Genomic DNA, 18937 nt, shown 5'->3' on the forward strand with positions numbered 1-18937 from the left:
CTCCTGGAAGATCCGCCATCCCTGGTGGCCCCAACACCCATGGGAGATCCCCTGGGGACCCCAACACCTCTGGCAGGGCCTCTAGGGCAGCTGCACCTGGTAGGGCAAATGGCACAGACTGAGGCAGTACTGTCTCTGTAGGACCCCTGGGGGCAGTTGTTTTTGCACTATTTAGAACAATGGGAGATATGACATTAACTAAATAAATTACCCATCGCATTTCCAGTATCATAGCTCCATGAACAATGTAAAGGAGATTAAATATCCAACAGGAAAACATAAGTTGGGGTGTTGTGCTGACTGACTACTCTATTCTCCTATTGGCTGTTATTCGGTGGATAAACATTTTAGTCCACCAATCACAGTAAAGTAAGGAATGGCGGGATATATACAATATGTATGATAATACTACCAAGCAAGCTATGGGACTCCTGGGAGGGAGCGCTTCTGGCAGGGCCCCTGGGGACTCCACTGCCTCTGGAAGGACCCATAGGAGAGCCGCTGTCCCTGGGAGGGACCCTGCGGGCGCCACCACCCCTGCGAGTCCCCCTGTTGGTGCCACCGAATCTCAGAGGGCCCCTGGGGGCGCCACCGGCCCTTGTAGGGTCCCTGGGGACTCCACCGCCTTTGGGAGGTCTCCTACAGGCGCCGCTATCCCTGGGAAGGACCCTGCAGGCACCACCAGCCCTATCAGGGCCCATGAAAGCACCACCGTCCCTATGAGGGCCCCTGGGGGCGCCATCGCACCTGGCAAGGCTGCTGTGGATGCCATTGTCCCTTGGAAGGTACCTAGGGGAACACTTTCCCCAGGAAAGCCCCTGGAAGATCCAATGTCCTTGGGGGCCCCGACACCCATGGGAGATCCCCTGGGGACCCCAACACCTCTGGCATGGCCTCTAGGGACGCTGCACGTGGTAGGCCAAATGGCACGGACTGAGGCAGTACCGTCTCTGTAGGACCCCTGGGGGCAGTTGTTTTTGCACTATTTAGAACAATGGGAGATATGACGTTAAATAAATACAGTGCCCATCGCATTTCAGTATCATAGCTCCATGAATACTGTAAAGGAGAATAAATATCCAACAGGAAAACATAAGTTGGGGTGTTGTGCTGACTGACAGCTCTGTTCTCCTATTGGCTGTTATTCGGTGGATTAACATTTTAGTCCACCAATCACAGTTAAGTAAGGAATTCCGAGATATATACAATATGTATGACAATACTACCAAGCAAGCTAAAGGAATCCTGGGAGGGGGGCTCTTCTGGTATGATTCCCGGGGACGCAACTGCCCCGAGGAGGGTCACTGGGGGCACCACTGCCCCAGGCAGAGCCCCTGGTGGCGCCGCTGTTCCTGGCAGGGTCCATTTTGGCGCCACTGAACCTGAGAGGGCCCCTGGGGACTCCACTGCCTTTGAGAGGTCCCTTCGGGGTGCCGCTGTCCCTGGGAGGGACCCTATAGGCACCATCACTCCTGCCACGGCCCATGAAGGCTCCATCGTCCCTCAGATGGCTTCTGGGGGCGCCATCGCTCCTGGCAAGGCTGCTGGGGATGCGTTGTCCCTTGGAAGGTCCCTAGGGCACCACTTTCCCCTGGAAAGCCCCTGGAAGATCCAATGTCCTTGGGGGCCCCGACACCCTTGTGGTTATCAGCATATATATATATATTTAACTCACCACTTATTTGTTGCTCTTCTTCTTGGTTTGTTATTATGCATAAAATGTGTAAGCTTGATAGGAGAGTTATATCGTATTTTATATCTTTGTTTTATCATGGTAGTTTGCGTTATTTTTTCTTGGACAGGTTAATATATATATTTTTTTTTTTTACAACAACTGGACTGTTATGTACTGTTGGCAAGTGTTGGGCATGTACTGGCTGTCTTTTCATCACTGTTGGCAAGTACTGGACTGGGCATGTACTGGATCTGTTACACACTGTTGGCAAGTACTGGTCATGGATTCATTCTGTTATGTACTGAAGGCAAGCGTTGAGTATGTACTGGCTGTTTCTTACACACTGTTGGCAAGTACTGGGCATGTACTGGTTCCAAAATGTATCTGTACTTGAGCCATTAAAGAGATACGATCACCCTCCCCCAGTTACTAACAATATTGGTTGTTCAAAGTGGATAGGGTTATTAACAGAGGTGTAATTAGGCTCAGTGGTGTTGTACTTCACACATTGCTATTTGTTGTAGATTCTATTCAGCCAATTTCAGAAACCTATCAGTCAGAGAGTAAGTAGATTATCACATTTAAATTTCTTTTGTTACTTTATCCACTGTGAATATTATTTGTTCAGTGTGAAAATTGGTATTACTTTCAATGGAATTGTTTTGCATACATATTCCCTATAAATATGGGAAAAAAACAACTACATTATTATGTTATTCAGATTTTATTGAATAACATGCCAAAATTCACACAAAATGCTTCTATTTCACTAACAAAAAAATATTAATAGTATACTTACTCTACACAAACATGTAACTTGTTGTCAGAACATAAGGACGGGGGCTGCTGGCGGGGGGAAAGGGGGTGGGGGACAGTTGGATATGCCTCACACAAACCTTCTGGTCTCAATTCTACCTAAATGGAGAATTATAATTTCAACCCACACTCACCAAATGTGCTCTGGCCTGCTGTAATACTTTAACATTTGTCTTGATACATGCACCATGATCATATGGACAGTGATTCTCCCTGTGCTCAGTTATGCTATTAGTATATTCTGTGAGGGGCATCCTACAAAAACTGGACAATGAAGTACTGTTTACAAGCCAGAGCCAACTCAATGAGCAGAAATAAATTATTATATGACCAGTTACCAGCATGATTATCACTTAACAATTGCAGCTATGTCTGCTCTGCACGAGCACACCATTCACCAAAAAACATATATTTCTAGGTTACAGCAGTGAATGGGACCCATTGAATTGCACTATGTACATCACAGATAATAGTCATACCTTCATATTTGTACAGTACAATACCAATTTAGTAAGTCACCATAAATTATTATGACATACTTTAATACTTTTCTAGCTTCTATATGACAGTATTTCTTTTAATAGAAAAAGGTTTTAATATGCATAAAATTAAACATTCAGAATCAATAGCATTACTGGGAATATTTCTTACTTTACAGTACATGGGTGTGAGGAAGCTATGCTTGGGCCCCTACACCCCCCAATCCCACTGAGCCCCAGCACGCCGGCCTGTGGTACACGGTAATCACGCCACAACAAGGTGCAACATATGCTTAGGGTAATGGGTTTAGTGTCTTTGCTTAGAAACTAGGTGTTTTGATTTATTATAATCAAATATAACTATAAACATTTCTTTAAGAATTATACATTAGCAGTATCATATAAATTATTAAGAATCTAGACTTTGTATTTATACAAACAACGTTAAGTCAACACAGTCTAAATGTTTATGTATCGACAGTTAGTGTTGTATTTGGTATGGTACAGCTGGCTCCTCCTTCCTGTGGGCCGAGCCCCGTGGTGGGTGGCAGTAACCACAGGAATGGATGGGTGGCAGCAATGTTGGACCACCTAGAGCTGGAGGAACGATGGTGGCCAGCAAGGCACACATACAGGGCCTAGTGATGCCCACAGCTGCCACCGCCCATCTACCATCTCCAGTCTGCCACCACCACCACACCACGATGCAGCGCACACTGGCCACGCACTACTGTCCACAGTTACTAGAGGCTACAACTTCTTACACAGTAAGGTGAGGCACAAGGTACAAAGAAAGACCATACGAGAGGTACAGAGGGCGGCAGTATGGGGTGGTGGGGGAGGCAGCCCACACTGCTGCTTGCCTCCCTTGCCTCCACCAGCACCACCACACACCAAGTACCAGGCAATCTTATCATATAGGCCAATATGTACAAAGAGTAAAAATAATCATGTCTTTTGCTTATTTACATTGAGCCAGAACTAACAAGTACATAGGTGGCGGTGACAGACTTGTGAACTGCAGTCGATGCAGTAATGTTAAGAATGACCCTTTTCAACTGGGCAGGATGCATCCTTTGCCGTTATCATACAGGCAGGAGACAATCCAAAACTGGGATAAGATAGCCAGCAACCTAAAGTCAACCATGCAGATAATGACATGTAGGTCACATTTACATAGATGCTTGGCAATGACTTTCTCAGCCCTTAACCAGGTGGGCAGTGAATTAATTTTTCATCTGCCAAGAGGCAGTGTTGACAGCCCTCGGCCTACCAGACTTGAGAAGGCATTGAACTGTCCTCTTGAATTTGCCAGTCACCAGTGCCTGTAAGAGGCTGGAGGGCTGTTGCAGGTGGGCAGGCTGGAGCAGGACTGGCAGAAGGGAGTAAGGGAATGTGATTCACAAACACAGGAGGCCGGGGAGCAGGGCTGCAGCTCCTCTCTTGGCACTGTCACGGTAGTGCGGCACTGACACTCACACACACGGCGAAGGACACACACACTGCTCCCCAAGTCTTTTTTTGTACAGTTAACAACCGTTGTGGTCCATAGAGGCAGAGGCGGTGGGGGCACGATTGTGAGGGTTTCTTGACCCTAGGGACGGCACCCCCTGCTCGCCAGGCACTGTTCACGCAGCACTGAGTGTCCTCTCACTGGTGCACGTGGTGGCCCTTCTTGCACCTCACGAATTGGGGGCCCAATTTTCTGAAATTCTCGGCCGTTTGCTCAACGGGGTGTCATAGTCACTGTGGTGGGAGGCCCCTTCAGGTGAAGCATGTGAAGTTGGAGTCAAGTGACCTGCAAGGAAATATATTTTATAATTTTTATTACTCTTATAAGTGATTATGTTTGGGAGAGCTTTAGTTGTACTGTTGATCACACAGCAAATAATTTCATATTATATTACCTGAGAGTGCATTGGTGTACAGACTGTGCCCAGGATGGTTGGAAGATGGACCCATATGTGAAGGTGGTGCAGGTGACAGGTGGCCAGGGTCTGTAGAGGCTGGTCTTTGCAGGTGAGAAGCAGGGATGCAATTGGGATCACGAGGAGGACTGATGGGTTCTGACTTGATCCTGACAGGCGGGGAGGCGGCCGGTGGTGGTGTGGAGGAACTGACACTGAGATGAGGCAGACCCGCATGTGACATTGCCAGTGATCCACTGTTCCACTGTCATCAAAGAAATACAGGTTAAGGATTTTAAATGATATAGAGTAGCTAGCCTGGGCCTACTAAAAATGAACTGGTCCATTTAGACAGGAATATTTGCATATCTTTAATACTGTACCAGTACATCCCAAAACCTTAAGTATTTTCTGTGTTTTAAATAAACAGTGACATACATTTTGAGAAATATTATACTGTACTTATAAGAGTCTTCTCAAGTAGCAAGTTTATATAATCAACATCCTTTCCAAAAGAATTGCAAATGCAAATTTGTGTTGGTCATAAATATAGTACAGCATTTAGAGTATTTATCTAATACAATCAACCCTCGCTTTATGCGGTCCCACTTTACGCGTTTTCACGTTTACGCGGTACCCTGCCGAAACCGGAATGCTCACTTTCCGCAGTGCGTGTACCCCTTTACGCGGAGAGCGGCTGGCGGTCCTCTCGCGCCGCGCCATTTTTGGATCCAAACCTCCCGCCATCTCTCCCACCCTCTCCCGCCATCCGCCATGTTGTGTAAGCGGCGCGAGTAGGTTGCGCAGTGTATGTCTTTGTTGCGTTATCGGTGACGTCATATGACGTAGCGGACTGTGATTGGGCAAAGCATCCTTACTTCCCTCCCTGCTAGCTGTGATTGGTTTAATGTAGTACTATGACGAGCCCCACCGCAGGAGCGTTCAAGCCTTTGACCTACCGCGTCAGTTACACCCCTCCAGGCTACACCGTGTATATCGGTATCCATTGTTCCATAAGAATGGCTTCCACCGGACCACCACCACCACCACAAAGAAACCTTGCATTACCTGGACCCAGCTGCCCTAAGCCAAAGAAGACACGACGTTCCTTAAGCTACGAAATCAAATATAAGATCATACAAGAGTTGGAGAAAGGAACAAGACAGGTTGATCTCGCGCGCCAGCATGGTGTTAACGAATCAACTATCAGGACAATTAAGAAGGATGCAGCCAAGATAAAGGAGCACATGAACATCACAAAGTCTACAGGTGCTTCTATGATCAAATATTTCCACAACCAGGTGCTTCTCAAGACGGAAAAATTACTTGTGAGCTACTTGGTGCGTCAGGCGCGACGGAACATGGCGGTGGACACGCGCTCATTTAAGGAGTACGCACGTGAACTGTATGCTGCAGTGTCACGAAAGATGGGAATTACAGAGCCCAAACCCTTTAATGCTTCCTCTGGGTGGTTACAGAGGTTTAAGAAGAGGAACAAGATCACCAATATCAACATTGGTGGTGAAGAAGCTAGTGCTGACCGTGTTGCAGCTAGGGAATTTCCTCCGTTTTTACGTGAGATTACGGAGGAAGGACAGTACACCGACGACCAGGTGTTTAACATGGACGAATCTGGTCTTTTTTGGAAAAAGCTACCTTCCAAGACCTTCGTTGTGAAGAATGCCAGCAAGTGTTGGGGCCGGAAGTTGCAGAAGGAGCGCATCACCGTCCTGTTTACCACCAATGCTTCCGGTACCTGTAAGCTCAAGTTATCGGTGATCCATGCAGCACGCAAGCCGCACGCCTACAAGAGCATGGACATGACCAAGCTAAATGTCCACTGGCTGACCGCACGTAAGGCGTGGATGTTCTCTACACTGTCCCTCTCCTGGTTTGATGACTGTTTCGTTCCCGATGTGAAGAAATTCTGTGAGCAACAGAATGTGCCATTCAAGATTTTGTTGCTGCTGGACAACGCACCAGGACACTCGCCCCTACTGTTAGATCATCACCCCAACATAAAAGTGGTCTTCCTTCCTCCCAACACTACGTCTATAATACAACCCATGGACCAAGAATTGATCTGTAATGTAAAAGCTGCATTCTCTGCTAAAAAATTCAACCTACTGAACTACTACACCAACACCAACACCAAGGAAGAGTTGCGTAACCTGAGTGACACCAACACCGATAGCAAGAGCGAAGACGATGAGGATCAACAGTTGGCAGAGCAAGAAGTACTTTTAAAACAATTCTGGAGAACATTCAATGTCAAGAAAGCTGTGGACTTCTTGGTGGAGGCATGAGATCAGCTGTCTGTAGCAACTGTCACGCATGGAGACATGTGTTGCAAGGCATTCCGGGTGTTAGGCAGAGTAAATCTGTGACTGGTGAGGTTCAGACTGTTGCAGTAGCAGTGGACCTTGCCAGAGAAGCTGCGCAGAGTGTTACAGCTGCAGGCTTCTCCGAGACCACCAACGACGACATCCTGGAGGTGATAAGGGATCCTGATGTGACTAACGACGAGATGGTAGATGATGATGACGTCAGTGAAGAGGCAGGTGGTGCGTCATCCCAAGAAGAACGCCGCTTATCCCATAGTAATGTTAGGGGTGCCATTGAGTGTATTGAGAAAGTCAAGCTCCTCCTTTCCGACGACCCTGACGCAAACAGGTATGAAATCTTCACTACCCAGCTGTTGCAGACTATGGAGCCCTACATCAAGGTTTATCACAACAACATAAACACCAGCCGTCAGCAAAGCATAACAGAGTTCTTCACCCGCAACCCACCACAGCCAGCCCAAGCCAGTGATAGTGACAGAGGCAGAGACAGTGATGATGACTTTGAGGAATTTGTCAGGGAGGCACTAGTAAGTGTGGATGACACCGATGAAGACTCACCTGAGGGCCAGTAGCCTGCCCTCTGCCTCGGAACCAGCCTCCATTCCCCTACGCCGACCCATCTCTTCTACTAACGTAAATGTTAACCCCAACCTTGTTTTTTTCTAACCTAACCTTCAGTTTATTGACTGTTCCCTTCTGTATTATGTGTGGGTGAATACCATCATAAAGTTAAGATGTTATTTTTAGTAAAACGTACGTATTGTGTCGGGAAAAAGTGGAGTTTGGGGGTCGGCCCGGTCTCTTTCAATTAATCCCATATGTTATGTTGTTCACTTTACGCGGGCCACCGTGGGTTGAATTAACCGCGTAAAGTGAGGGTTCACTGTATATGGGGATAGCTGCTTAACAGTATTTAAAGTTTATGAACATTATAACCCATACAAAAATACAAATATTTTTTAACACAATTCAAATTACCTTACCAGGCATCTTTCAACTTCTGTGAACAGGAAGCTACCAACATGCCTAAGGATGTACTGTACTAAATAACGACTTCATGGAAGAGTTGTACTCCTACACAATAATATTAAAAGTTTACAGATCAGAGAGTAGTTCTTACCTGGTGAAGACTGTTTAGAGGATTGAGAGAGATATCAGCATTGAGTGGGAAGTCCTGATGTGAGAATGAGTTGAGTGAAGAATACGTCATTGAGGGGTTCACATTTGACTGAAGTGATACTACTGGCGTGTTTAGTGAGGGCGATCCTGGTCGTGGAGTCTGCACAGAGAATAAAATATTAATTATAAAGTTAATATCATAATAGCTTTCTCTACTACAGGCAATGCTCAACTTACAAAAGGGTTCATTAATGAAATAGCGTGTGATTTTCCCACTGATTTGAACTAAATAATTACAGTAATAGATATACTGTATTCATAAAAAAATTACTTAAAATTATATCCCAGACATGATTTATATGGGCACAATTTTATTAAAATAAATAATACTTATAAGAAAATGTGGCTAAACCTACATATTATCTAGGTGTGTTAGCACATTATGTTGTGTAAAATTTTCCCTGTAACTATGAAATTTTGCTTCATAAATCAGAATGTTCCCTAATTTATGCAATTCGTAACTGAATTTCCATAAACAAGGGATGCCTGAACTGCTTCTGTTTTGAAATTAAACACAGAAGGTCCTAGGTAAGAGTGTTGTACAGAACTGTACAGCAATAACCCGTGTATCTCTCATCACAATGTCATGGGTACGAGCCCTGATTGGCCCAGATAAACATAAGAAGGATATTGTCTCGTGCGACCCTAACAAACATCACAGGTTTCCTCCGGGTACTCCAGTTTCTTCCTGTACTGACACTGGACAAATAAAGTTCACAACAAAGTACAGTATACTGTACTGTACTGTACTATGAATGGATCAAACACCTGAATGATTAGTAAGCTGATACATGGTGAAATGATAAAAAATGTAGCTTACTGAATGTGAATATGTAGCTGTGATGAACCTTCTTCATATGTTGTCATTGGAGGATATAAATAATTCCATCCACACATGTACATGGTACTTGTACCTTGTTGTGGACATATTCCCATACTGTACACTATTCCACCGAAAGCAATAACAATTTCTCTACCAATACATATCACCCATATGAAGTTCTTTGCTTTGTTTCCCATATCCAGCTTTCCATAGGGTTACAAAAGTTGCCTGCAAATACTGTAAACTCCGTGAAAAATATACAAGTACTCTACTCCCAAAACTCCCTGCCATGAATGCATTACCCCTCAATACATTGTTTCTTGTAGGAAAATTAGTTTTGCTTGTCACAGTTTGGCACATCACAAGGGTTTTTCAGTAAGAGTGTCTTTACAATTAATGAAAACTAACTGTATTCTCAAAACAAGGATAAATCTGAATATTTTGAAGACACGATGTCATAGTAGAGCGTGCCTTGCAGTTAATATCATGATTTTCAGGACTTTATAAAATCGTAAGCTCATTGTAATTTACAAGAGGAGCACAGGAATAACAAGAATACCCTGCACCTAAAATTTGCCACAATACTTGGATTACCAGTATCATTTGCAGTAGAAATATTTATACTGTACTGTTCCCTTTTTTCAGTCTGCCACAAATGGTTCCTGGGGGAGGCTGCCTAATGTCCCAGCTACAATCTAGCATACATCAATGGCCCACTTCTCTAAATTCAATAATTCACAAAAGGGAACACTTGTGCTATGACTCTTCTGTTTCACAATACAGTACTGTACTGTACTTATAAAACTTAATTAAAAAGGGTTGAGAAGAGCTCCAGTCTTTGTTTGCCAAGCTTTCTCCATTGATTGAACAACTTTGCCACAGGACTCTCATTTGTGACATTCATCAACAAGTGTTTAGCTTTACCAGCAGTGAACCCTGTTTGTGTGAGCACAGGTTAGGAAGTGGCAAGTGTGCTATAATTTTCAGCTAACTGCATGCCAACACTATTAAGCACCAGTGTAATGTGGCTATATTGCCATACAGATATACAGTACTGGACTGTAGTGTACACTGAACCTTTGCTAATTTGGTATTGTTAGGAATCTGGGTCAACTGAATTAGCCCAAAATATCAAAATTCCCGCATAGTTCTGGATTTTTCCTACCACTCACCTGACAATAATTTAAGAGAGAGATTCGTGGTTTTTACGGATGTGTGTTCCGAAGTTTGATATATTGTACACTGGGAAAACTAACATGACAAAACGTAACAATGTCTGAAGAATGTCACTAGAAGGGTCCTGGGGCTCTTGGAGGCCATAACTAACAAAAACAGGCAGAGTTTTAACACATGCAGGCACATTGTCCAAATACTATGCACACAGTATTGCTACTGGGTGCCTGACTTTGTCCTATTATAGATGTTGGAATAACCTTTCAATAAAATCCATGTTTCAATGACAAAGACTGTCTTTCTTTACCTTGTTTCATACAGTTCCCACACTGTTTCATACAGCTCCCACACTGTTTCATACAGCTCCCACACTGTTTCATACAGCTCCCACACTGTTTCATACAGTTCCCACACTGTTTCATACAGCTCCCACACTGTTTCATACAGCTCCCACACTGTTTCATACGTTTGACGTTTTGTTTACCAGCACACCCAGCTCTTCTTTAATCATGTTTTGTGTGCACCAACAAATTTTTTATAATAATTTTTTCAACTTTTTACTCTTAAAGAATTGAAAGTACAGTACTACACAAGATGAGTGAAGAATACATATCCCATTCCAGAGTTATTTCCAGATTTTCTGAGTAAATTGCTATTATTTTAACCCTCAAAACCATGAAATGTTCTCGCAATTTCTACACCAACAAAAAAATAATTACTGGGTATCCTGAAATATCAAATTACTGAGGGTCGGTGTACTTTAATAATTTATTAAAAAGATAGTGGACTATCAATGAGATAACTGAAAGCTACATTAGAATTAAAATGTGCTGAACTACAGTACTGGTATACAGGACTAAAATGTGCAAATGTACAAGATGAAGTACTGCAGTAATTTACCACTTGGTTGCACATGATTCTAATGTAGTTTACAGTTTTACTGGAGAAAATATTTTACTTACGGTCTGTGCTTGTGAGTTAGGAATGAGAACACGAAGATTTGGTCTGGTAGGAGAATGGGTCTTTGACGAATGTGGCCGAGGCACTAGTCCAGGTGACGGTGCTCCTCCATGGGGTAGAGGAGAAGTTGAGCCAGGGTAGCCATTAGAGCCATTCATGTCTAGCATTCCACTTGATGATCCAGGTCGTGGTGAGAGAGAGGCATGAGACATTTGTGGTGAGGGCTGCATTAGGGCCGGATCATAGTTTGTATTATTAACAGGTACGGTCACTGCCATGCTGTTGTAGTTGTTTAGTCCTACTGGTTGCTGCAAGAAAAATTAATAATTTTAACATTTTTTAAGCCACAATCATGTTGAAAACTTTTTCTCCTTTTACAATGCTGTTTAGTTTTCTTTTTGCCATATTATAAAGTAAGCTTTTGGTAAAGAACAAAAATGGCTTTCATGTACAGTTGCATGAATTAAAATGTAGATAATATTATGTACTGTATTATTATTACACAATTCAAGCAGAGAAACTTGATCTCTGTGACTAAGGTAAGAATGTACAGGACAATCTTCTTCCTAACATGATGTGTACAATGTTTACAGACAACATGAACAACAACTTACTCGACTGCCATTGATCTGGTTGCGCTGCATCATCAGGGTAAATTCTTCATCAATCTTGTTGTACTTCGCCTCAGTGCGGGGTGTCAGAGAGTACTCTTGTTCAGGGTCAGGTGAGTCAGGGGACTGTAGACCATTTTTGTGTTCCTTTTTGTTAAGAGCCTGTTGGACAAAGGTATTCCAATGTTTGCAATTATTGATTACCAAATGGAAAAACACTATTTACATACACTATTCATACACTGTACAAACTTGTAGCATACATGCACATCAGTCAAATTTATTTTGTGAAGGGTTAAGTAAACCCTATACAGTACATATTACAAAAAAGTTATTAAGGTAAAAATTATTTTGACTAAACTTTGACCATTCAGAGGACAACTGCTTCCTTGAAGGAGAATGTGTTTAGTGGTGTTGAAACCTTAGAAGGTGCTGCTACTTCAGATACAAAGTCAAGCCTTCAAGGTCTTAAAGCATAACCTACAATCCTAACAAGTTGTGAAATAATTATACGCATAACCTCTTTAAAGTATACTTGTCCCTGTAATGGTCCTAACGTGTGGAGGGGAAAAATAAAACAGTACTGCAGATCTTGTAAAAGATATGAATGACCAAGTGCAAAAATACAGCAGTTTAACAAGGAATATTGCTTACAAAATGGGCAGAGAGTGTCAAAATCAATTCACTTTTCCAGGAGTGCATATCTACTAATGGCCTAAAATACTGAGTAGGCAGATCCCTACGAGTTTGGTCTGCAGCTAACCTTGGTTTGCCATTTCAGAGCAACATTTTTTCAGCTTAATGAATCTGTTTTCCTGTCAGTCTAAGAATTACTGAGAGTATCAAACACAAAAAAAAAGATGCATCCAATGTACAGTACAGTATCATTATTATTTTCCTGACCTAATTATATCCTACTACCAGCTGAAGTATGGGCGAGGGGAGAAAAGTGCATGAAAGACTTGAGCAGCTGGGGATGCTCACAGTCGTAAGGTATATAACAGGAGTCTTTTAAGGGCTTCTGTCATGCTACCTTGACCACACTCCTACCATGCTCTGAGATTTACCAAATACAGTAATCCTGTGTTTTTCTCGGGTTTTTTTATAGCGGTTCTGACCATTCGCATTTTTTTTTACTAAAAATTATATATATATATATATATATATATATATATATATATATATATATATATATATATATATATATATATATATATATATATATATATATATATATATATATATATATATATATATATATATATAACATTTTCGATATTCCCCTGTGCGGTGCGGCAAACAGACGCCACCCTTTCCTGCCTCAGACACTCGCTGTTCCGAGAAGCCTCAGTCCACACATGCCTACCGTACTGTGACCGCTACTGTGATTACCTCTTCTGTTTGTCCTCCCACGTGCATTCCACATGGCTCTGGGACGTAAGCCAGCCTCATCAAAGGCAAATATTACTAGCAAAGACTCTAAAGTGACCAAGAGATCAAGAATAGTGATGACCTTAACGGAAAAAACAGTTTTATTGGACAAGCTCAGAGGTGGTATGAGCTATGGCTCGAGATGTGGTGAAGACTGACAATTCATTTGTGTCTTTTGTCAGAATACAAGTCTTCAAGTGGAGGAATGTGAGTGGAAGAGGACTGACTGGCTGGCTGGCGTGAGTGCGTGCAGACGCAGGGACAGCAGGGAGAGGCTGGCAATGCGGGTGTTGCCGACCTCAGCGAAATATAAAATATTTTATTTACTTGTATATAAATATCTTTTGTATATAACTGTGTTTACGTTTTTCCATTATTATACTACAATATGATTAGTTTCAAATAATGATGTTAGTAAATGCCGGTACAGTGCATCAGTGATCAGTGTGACCACTGGGCGGTGTGTGGAGAGTATGGCGTGGTTAAGTGCATAACCTACCTGAGCTGTTTGGTGGCCACAGGTACAGTGATTCCTAAGAGTATTCGCGGTTTTGGCCTTGCGAGGGGGTTTCAGGAACGTTATTCCCGCGAAAAATACGGGATTACTGTACAAAGAATAACAAAATATCCCCTCCTGAAAAGTTCTGCCAAATATACAATTCATTTCCTTTATTAGTTCCATTTTTTTTTTAAATTCAAAATACTCTACAGTTCTGTACTCTAATGAATTATTTTTAATGTTTATATTTGAAACAAAGGATAAGAAAATATTGTGATAACGGCACTGCCTCAAATATAAAACTTCTCATAAAAACTGTAATGAAATGTATGCAAAGACTGAAAGGCTGGTGAAGAGTAATTCATGTGTAACTAATCATCAAAAGTCTACTTAATTAATTTTCATATTGCATAAAAGTGATCTAGTACACAATGAATATAGAGCAAACAAATATACTGTAACTTTGTTCTTGAGAGGTAAGAGCTGTAGACTGTAAGAACTCTTTACACAACACAGCCGTACAAGAGACCACTATAGACGTGGCTTCCTCTAATATGCTCAAAGGCTCGCACCATCTAACAGGATAAAGGAGAAGCATTTATACTCTCTTACAATCTTGCACATTCTATATATTTTTTAGACGTTTTCTGCAAGATTCATATCAAATGGAAGATTCATACTAAATACCTAGTGTTAAGAATCTCATACTGTACAGGTATTCATCATCCTCAACACACAGTTCCATTAATTTACACTTTCTTGGATAAGCATTAAAATATTACTCATATCCCATCCTACTTTTTCTGACCTCAACTTCTTTTCTACTTTCTGGGAGATTATAAATTCATGTTTATTGCACAGTATAATGTACTGAATACTGGATCTGGTGGGCTAATCCACAAGGAAGGGGACTTATTTACAAACAATAATTACTATAACATACTGGTCAAGATTTATCTTGCCTGTGAAAATAATAACAAACTGACTTATGTTATCAGTGAGAATTGTGCACTATCACCTTCTATATTGTAGAGTATTTCTTTTACTAGTCAAACAAAATATGTGAATTTTGTTTGTTTGAACCAAGATCGTCAGAGAACATTTGCAATGGGAACCTTTTGTCTTTTTTTTTTAGTTTAAATTCTGCAACATAATTAGCTTTACAAAAAATATGACTAATTCTTTGATTTACTGCAACTCTACAACCTATAACTAACACCAACCACACACTGATCTCCATTTATCACATAAAATGGTTATAATATGGAGCTGGAGCAAAATACAGTACCTGTAGTAACAATATACCGTGTAAATCTATCCTGACTCTAGACACACTGTACTTTATGTATTACACCAATGTTGCTTAAAAGAAGTGGGCAAAAATATTCCTCACTTCCTTCTTCATAGTTCTCTCGAGGGAATATGAAACTTCACTGTACTTGGGGTCTGGGCTCATTCAACTTGGGATAAAATTTAAGTTAATGGTCCATAAGGGAGGGCGTAGATTAGCAGTAATCAGCAACGTAAGGCTGCACGCTAAGGTGTCGTGATCACAAGCCTTAGAGCACTACTCCGGGCCATAATTCCCCACCATGTATAAATCACTGCTTTAATTACTACCTGTACAGAAGATCAGTATGGGGGAGGGGAAGACAAGCCACAATGTGTTTGCCCACAAGTCAGCTAACTCACTGCTGTACTACACCCAGGAGGGCCTCTGCCTCAACACCTTTCCCCTCCACTCACTTTACAACCATGATCAAATACAAGTTTGCAGTACTGTTCTATAAATATTATTCATTGCCTCAAAAGCAAAATACAGTTACCCGTAATACACAATTTAAAAGTCTATGCATCAAAAATTTTAAACATCAAGGCTCAGTTTAACTATTGTAGTGTCTTTTATTCTAATATATAAACTTGAAATGCAAATTATATTAATAGTACTTTAAAAATATTAAATTTGAATTGTATTAAAAATGATCGACATCTGTGATCTACTTGAGTACAATCGAACCAGAGGACAGTGAAAACATTATACTGTATTATTCTTGTAATTTGCAAAAAAAATACTACTAATAACTTGTGGAAATATTCAAATTGACAATGGGAGGTTGAGCAGTTAAGCTGTGACCAAAACTATAGTCTCCTTACTTCTCTTGTTCTGTCAAGGGATTGTGACACCAGTGTTTCTGAGCATAAATGTCTTAAATGTAAATTAATAAAGTGAAAGTTTCTGTACACACACACAGTATTGTATATATATATATATATATATATATATATATATATATATATATATATATATATATATATATATATATATATATATATATATATATATATATATATATATATATATATATATATATATATATATATATATATATATATATATATATATATATATATATATATATATATATATATATATATATATATATATATATATATATATATATACTGTATATTAAAAACTTATAATTTTAGAGTACAGTATAAGGAATCAAGAACAACAAAATGCCATTGAACTATAATGTACTAACAACACACTTTTTAAACCTGGTTATGATAGAATAGTGTACAGTACAAACAAATGTTGTAAGTTACCTACATACTGTACCTCACTCAGACTTTTGTAATGATACTAACATTAAATCTCCTTCAGTGAGATAAACAGTGACAACTACAGTACAGTATACTGTACATACTGTACATGTCTGAGAAGGCAGGATACATGTTCCTGTATATCTTCACATGTATCCAGAACATTTGTACAACAACATGCCAGCTATACTATACAGAAAATAATATGCAGTCTGTACTATAATAAAGAATAGTATATATAGACAGTATATTACAAAAATACATTTACCACATGCTTACTACACTGCTAAATTGTTACATGCAACTATACTACAGTACACTGTATAAAACTGGCTAGTTTTGACAATACTCTATCTGCCATGCTAGTTTATATTAAACTGTGTTTAAATGAACTGTCATGCTAATAGGTAGTGTTATGAGACTCCTAAAAAATGCTCGAATCCAACTTTGTATTACTGTTGCAGGATGATGTCCTGATGTAATGTGCGCATGTTTTTTATTATAATTTGTGAATCTTTACAATGTACAAGAATTTGTCACCCAATAGATTTACTTGATCTGAATGGAAAATAAGAGAATCCTGAATTCTATATAGTACACTGTACTGGCAATAATACAGTACTTCCCTTTGGTACACCCAGCATCAATATCAGAACATTAAATCAATCAATATCTATGTATTTAAGGAGTAAAACTTTGCTGACAAGATATGTTTATTACCTCGACGATATCATTATTGGTCCTGGATTCATGAGGTTCATTATACTCGGTGTACTTGAGCAGGACCTTGTCCATATCCGTGGATGCATATTGGAATAGTTTGTTGCTAGAGTTAAAGATGATGAGTGCGATCTCACAGTCACACAACACCGACAACTCATATGCTTTTTTCATCAGACCAAACTTGCGTTTTGTGAATGTCACCTGTAATGTACAAACGAGCAGGGCTGTTAGCTCACAACAACACACGAGATGCTGGTGAAGCAAGCCCACCACTGCCCACCAGGGTCCACTGGAGTTGTGTTATCAAAATTATGGTTGGTGTTCCTAACTGGCGGGCACTGTGGTGGGCTACGCTCACCTGGGTTAGTAGGATAAAGCAGACAACACTGCTGGCACATGGCGTACACTCTGAAGTCACACTCCAAGCCGGAAGTTCTACTGGCAGCTGCAATAAATAGGGTGTAAGCATTTAAACAAGCACATAAGCCCAGCCAGGGCCAATGCTGGTGCTTCTGTACCTCAATGATATTTTTGTTGGTGAGAGACTCGTGAGGCTCATTATATTCTGTGTACTTGAGTAACACCTTGTCCATGTCCGTTGATGCATACTGGTAAAGTTTGTTGGAGGATGAAAATATAATAAGTGCAATCTCACAATCGCACAACACAGACAGCTCATAGGCCTTCTTCATCACTCCAAATTTCCGCTTGTTGAAGGTCACCTGTAGATCAGGAGGGTTAATACTGCATGGTAATGAAGCTTCAGTAAGAGGGCAAACAGTAGTTAGTTAGTTTGGCAGCATTCTTTAGCTGCAAACATGACTCCATGATTCTCCTTAAACTGTATGTGAAATTGTCATAGGTCGTAATCAACAGTAATTTATGTGGCCAAATATAATTTCATTTTTCTTCGTGTTTATTTTTTTGACAAACCCCAGGAATAGGGAAAAATCTAACTTAACCACTGCTATGACTGAGTGTCTCTGAGTGTACTACTGATATAAATACTAGTTCTCTCTTTCTCTCTCTCTGTTTCTTGTTTCGAAAATACAATAACATACCACATTAACTGCTTGTCTCTGTTTTTTTATATTAATGTTGTCAGCAATGCTTGTATCTTTGTTGTAACTGTTCCCCTTACTGTATTATTCATTCTTGGCAAATGCTAAAGTTACTGCAGTGTAATTGGAATTCATAAAACTTATGTTACGGTACAGTACAGTAATACCCTTAAAGTTTAATCGGTCACCATCAACAGCTTACATTTCAGAACAGAACAGTACTGTATATACATTAATTGTATATGCAGTAATATCTCTGTTAGCCGGAATCCCTCAGACCCGGAACTCTCTGATAGCCAGAATTGAAATTTTCTCAGAAAATTGTTCCCAAAGCCAGAATTTTCCGGAAATTCCGACTTTGGGAATGATTTTCCGAGGGGCACATTTTCCGGAAAAGTCCAAGAAAATTTTCCCAATAACCGGAAAATTTCGGGGATGAGGGAGTTTTTCCAAGTTTGAGAGAGTTGTCTCGTTACCCGGAAAACTCTCATTCCCGGAAGTGCTCTGCACCAATTGTTCCGGGTAACGGGGATATCACTGTACTGTACCGGGTATACAGTATCATATACAGTAGTAGTGTATGAAGCTTCAATGATCATATTGTGTTGTAGTGTACTGCATCATGAACATACAGTAACACAATGCTTT

At 40.8% G+C, this 18937-nt stretch overlaps 2 protein-coding genes across 5 annotated transcripts in view; one reads left to right on the top strand and one right to left on the bottom strand.

The window, feature by feature from the left end:
* The first annotated feature begins 395 nt into the window (after nt 1–395).
* On the top strand, nt 396–956 carry LOC121875238 (skin secretory protein xP2-like). Its single transcript, XM_042379697.1, has one exon. It carries the CDS (start codon nt 396–398, stop codon nt 954–956), a length of 561 nt encoding a protein of 186 aa, XP_042235631.1.
* A 1427-nt stretch (nt 957–2383) lies between these two features.
* LOC121875304 (myocyte-specific enhancer factor 2-like) overlaps nt 2384–18937 on the bottom strand; it is a 104698-nt gene continuing 88144 nt past the window's right edge. For 3 of the 4 annotated variants that reach the window (XM_042379779.1, XM_042379783.1, XM_042379781.1), the window contains 6 exons: nt 17226–17429; nt 11972–12130; nt 11360–11665; nt 8343–8501; nt 4878–5142; nt 2384–4768 (listed from right to left, as the gene is read on the bottom strand). In XM_042379779.1, the coding sequence (XP_042235713.1) occupies nt 4653–4768; nt 4878–5142; nt 8343–8501; nt 11360–11665; nt 11972–12130; nt 17226–17429 (1209 nt within the window). In that variant the 3' untranslated portion in view covers nt 2384–4652. Of the gene's footprint in view, nt 4769–4877; nt 5143–8342; nt 8502–11359; nt 11666–11971; nt 12131–17225; nt 17430–17746; nt 17951–18937 lie in introns of all 4 variants that reach the window. The other variant, XM_042379780.1, reaches the window with a different exon arrangement.

Source organism: Homarus americanus, unplaced genomic scaffold (genome assembly GCF_018991925.1).
Source record: "Homarus americanus isolate GMGI-L3 unplaced genomic scaffold, GMGI_Hamer_2.0 scaffold56241, whole genome shotgun sequence".
NCBI lineage: Eukaryota > Metazoa > Arthropoda > Malacostraca > Decapoda > Nephropidae > Homarus > Homarus americanus.

Coding starts and splice junctions, on each gene's coding strand:
- LOC121875238 (XM_042379697.1), top strand. CDS start 396: ATGTATGATAATACTACCAAGCAAGCTATGGGACTCCTGGGAGGGAGC.